A 3,644-nucleotide genomic window follows, 5' to 3' on the forward strand; every position below is an offset into this window, starting at 1 on the left:
AACCAGGAGAGTGGGGGGGGGGGGGGCGGCGGTCCCCCCCGCCACTGCACACACCCAGGAGGGCATGCAGGGCGTGGGCCCCCAGATGTGCGCACGAAACGAGGGCAAGGTGCCACTGCAGGGTGGCACCAGGCTCTTCCCAGCAGGCAGTTGGGCCTGGGCTGCACTTGGGGAGGGTGGCAGTGGCGCTGGGAGGGGGCTACAGGGAATTTTGGGGTGGCTACAGCCCCCCCTCCACGATAGCCCTCCTCCCAGAGCGCAGCATGACCCAGCCCCCCACCGGGAAGAGCTCAGCACCACCCTGTCCCTAGCCTACAGCTGCAGCCCACCCTTGCCCTGCACGCAAATATGGGGGCACCCACCCCCCATGTCCTCCTGGGGTGCATGTAGCGGCGGGGGGCCCCCCCCCCCCCCCCCCAAACGAGCCACACGCAGCTCCATCCTGCACCCTGTCTCACCTGTGCAGCCTCAGCCCCATTCCCTCCCTCACTGCAGGGGCCTCAATCTGCCCCCCCTCTTGCCCCTTCCCCCACAATAGACTTACCAGCCAGACGCTGCCTGCCTGCATATCTGCAGTCGAATCTGTATCAGCCAATATGGCTTGTTAAAAATCAGCTATCAGTCTTGCCCCAAAAAATCTGTATCTGTGCACCCCTAATGTTTTACTGGTATTTGTTAGCACTATATTATTCAATTTAAAAGCAAAGCAAAAACAAATATAACTATTGGAATGTGCACTAATTTACTAGTTTGTATTTTTTGAATTGTATATAAACTAGCCAAAAAATTGTAAAAATGGTCAAAAGATATTGTATGATTAGTCCTGTAGTCATTGTATGCATCTTATTCAGATTCATAATACAAAATCTAGCCTTCTTAAAAATCGTAATGGTGCTTCTGCCACTTCACTGTTGGTCATTTCTACACCTGAGTTAATATTACCACAGCTGAGTTAAGGTTTTTAGCTAGAACTAAAAATAGTCTTCAAGGCAATGAAATAGGAGAGGCAATAACAGGAATGGGGAACACAGAGCAAAGTAGCAGAAAAAAAGGATAGCTTGAAGAGTGAAACATCAAGACCATAAAAAACAATAGATGGTTCTTAGCACCCATGGAATACAGAGAGATTAGCAGAAATCAGGGAGATAAAGAGATACAAAGTTGGTGGACTCTCGGCACCGCCTGAATAGAAATGCTGCTGCCCCTCCCAAGGACTTTGTTATGAAGTTTGGGTGGACAGGAACCAAAGGGAGGTAGAACTGTAGCACTGCACCTGCCCTGGATCTGCTCCTGCACACAGTGTCTCTAGGTATGCTTCTTTTCCAGCAGAAAACAGCTTCCCTGCTTACAATGTGCTGATTTTGGGGAAGCCAGCCATGTTGTTTGTGAGAATAAGGTAAGTTTCACAGCAACTTTGTGGCTCAGCTGCTTTCTCAACTACTTCACTTGTAGATGAACAGGTTGAAATGAAAAAACCTCTTCTAAAATAAGAAGGCACCATCGTTTGAGCTGCATGCATAGAAAGAGCAGGCCCAAGCATATTTATTTTTGTCGTATGAGTGGTAAAAGTAACTAATTCAGCTACACCTGTGGAGCTCCAGTGGTCATGAATTAAAGGTCTGAGTTTTGAGGCACAGAGTTTGTGATTTGCCCAAGGCTATCCACTGAACTAGTAAATTTAAGATTACAAGTCAAGAGTTTCTGTATCCCAGAACCATACTCAAATCTCTTGTAACTACTACAGTATCAAAAGGTTTGTAGCAATTTTCATTGACTTAAGTTGCTTATAAGAATATTGATTTGTTCTTGCTTCAAAGCATTCACTTTTCTCTATCTCTCTCTTTTTTGGTTTTTAGATTATTACCATAGGTGTTATCCTCTGTCAGGCTGTCTCCATGGTGGTCCTCTACAGACTTTTTCTGTCTCATAGCCTATACTGGGAAGTGTCTTCTCTGTCATCAGTGACATTACCATTAACAGTACCATCTGGACATAAAAATCGACATCACTTCTGACATAATTAGGAAAAGACACAGTTAGGTAACAGATGTGCTTAATGACTTAAGTATACATACATTTATTTACTTAAGTATGCAGTCATACTTAATGACTTAAGTATGCAGATATTTGCTTCAGGAAAACATGCTACTCTGGTTTCACTGGAAAACACAGATCATAAAAGTAGGGCTCTTCACTGATACTGAATTTGAACAGGTCACCTGGTTAGGTGCATTCACTAAAAATGTGGTATTAAAATATATTTAAAATTTTAATGTTTAAATGCAGGTTATTTCTATGTTACGTGCTGTGTGCTGAGGTATATGACAACAAAGGAAGACCAGTCTCTCTGTTCACATTCATAACTATGTTTTTCAATCTAAGACCTTCCCCATCTTGCACCAATTTTAGTTTTTAAGGTTCTAGAAAAAACTGTTCTTCAAATGACTGTAACATCAAACAAGGGTGGGATAGACCAGTCTGAAATCTCTGTAGTGTAATGAATAAAAAGGTTGTGTTGTTTTTTTCTTCCTGTACTTTGTAGACAGTACACTTTATGTTTACATTTTTAAATGAAAACAAACTTGTTCCAGGAAACCAGTGTAAAATGTTTACAGGTAAATGCAGTAAACTCTTGTTTGTTATTTGTGCAAATGACGCACTTTTTTGCTAGTGGTGTTGATGTTGGTTTAATTTTTATTTTTAAAAATCTATTGCTACCTATGTTACACTTTTTTAAAATAAATGCTACTAAGACATAATACAGAAGCAAAAGGCTAAATACTATGTGAGGCTGTAAAGTGATGGCAACATGAATGTAATAAAAACAGCACTCTTGCATCTTTTAGAAATAGGAAAGAAAATGGAATGTGTGATGTGGTACTAGAATTTTAATCCTGATATAATTCATTTCTCTTACATTGAGGATTCAATCATAATTAAGCCATATACACAGATTAAATTAACAGAAGCATTTCAAATAAATGTTGGTTTCAGTCATCAACTACCCATGAATTCCTGCCCAAGGATACTTAATCAGGATTAAATTTTCTATGAATAATTGAAAAACAAAATACTCACTGGATTTGTTATAATCCATGTTGGCACTGGGTTCTAAGTAGTTGCCATCTTCCATCCATTGTAATAAAGCCATACTACTTTGTGATGCCCTAGTATTCAGCAAGCTAGTGTAAATATACTTTATTGAAGTGCCTATTTATTGAGTGTGATTTAAATCATGCTGACATTTTTTTTCTTTATAATATTAACATTCCTTTTGAGTTCTTGATTGAAATCTTTCTACTTGTATTTAGTTTGATATTTGTCAAATTTTGTAGACATATTATTGTTGAATATTGTGTTCTTTCAGTACATGGATTTTATTTACTGGCAAATGAATTTTCACTCCTTTACAAATTGTACTGGGTTGTTTTTAATGTGTTTTTATGGAAAATACAAAGATAGTATTTTAGCTTTAAAATACCCATGGCTTTCTTGTTCACATTTGCACAGGTTGTTCAGTTTAGCTTAAGTCTAGTAGTATTCTGTTGTAGTTTAAATAACAAACCAGATATTTATCTTTAACTAAGGCAAAATAGCAACGTAACAAGGTCGCTCATTAATTCACCTACTCTTCAGTTCTCTGT

The 3,644-nt window shown here is 39.7% G+C and overlaps 1 protein-coding gene across 1 annotated transcript in view; it reads left to right on the forward strand.

Moving 5' to 3' along the window:
• The window catches only part of GPR180 (G protein-coupled receptor 180), a 28,859-nt gene extending 25,441 nt beyond the window's left edge, over nucleotides 1-3,418 (forward strand). The window contains exon 10 of the mRNA XM_025200337.1: nucleotides 1,857-3,418. Coding sequence (XP_025056122.1) covers nucleotides 1,857-2,015 — 159 coding nt within the window. The 3' untranslated portion in view covers nucleotides 2,016-3,418. The remainder of the gene's footprint in view (nucleotides 1-1,856) is intronic.
• Nucleotides 3,419-3,644: the final 226 nt, after the last annotated feature.

This window comes from Alligator sinensis, unplaced genomic scaffold (genome assembly GCF_000455745.1).
Source record: "Alligator sinensis unplaced genomic scaffold, ASM45574v1 scaffold740_1, whole genome shotgun sequence".
NCBI lineage: Eukaryota > Metazoa > Chordata > Crocodylia > Alligatoridae > Alligator > Alligator sinensis.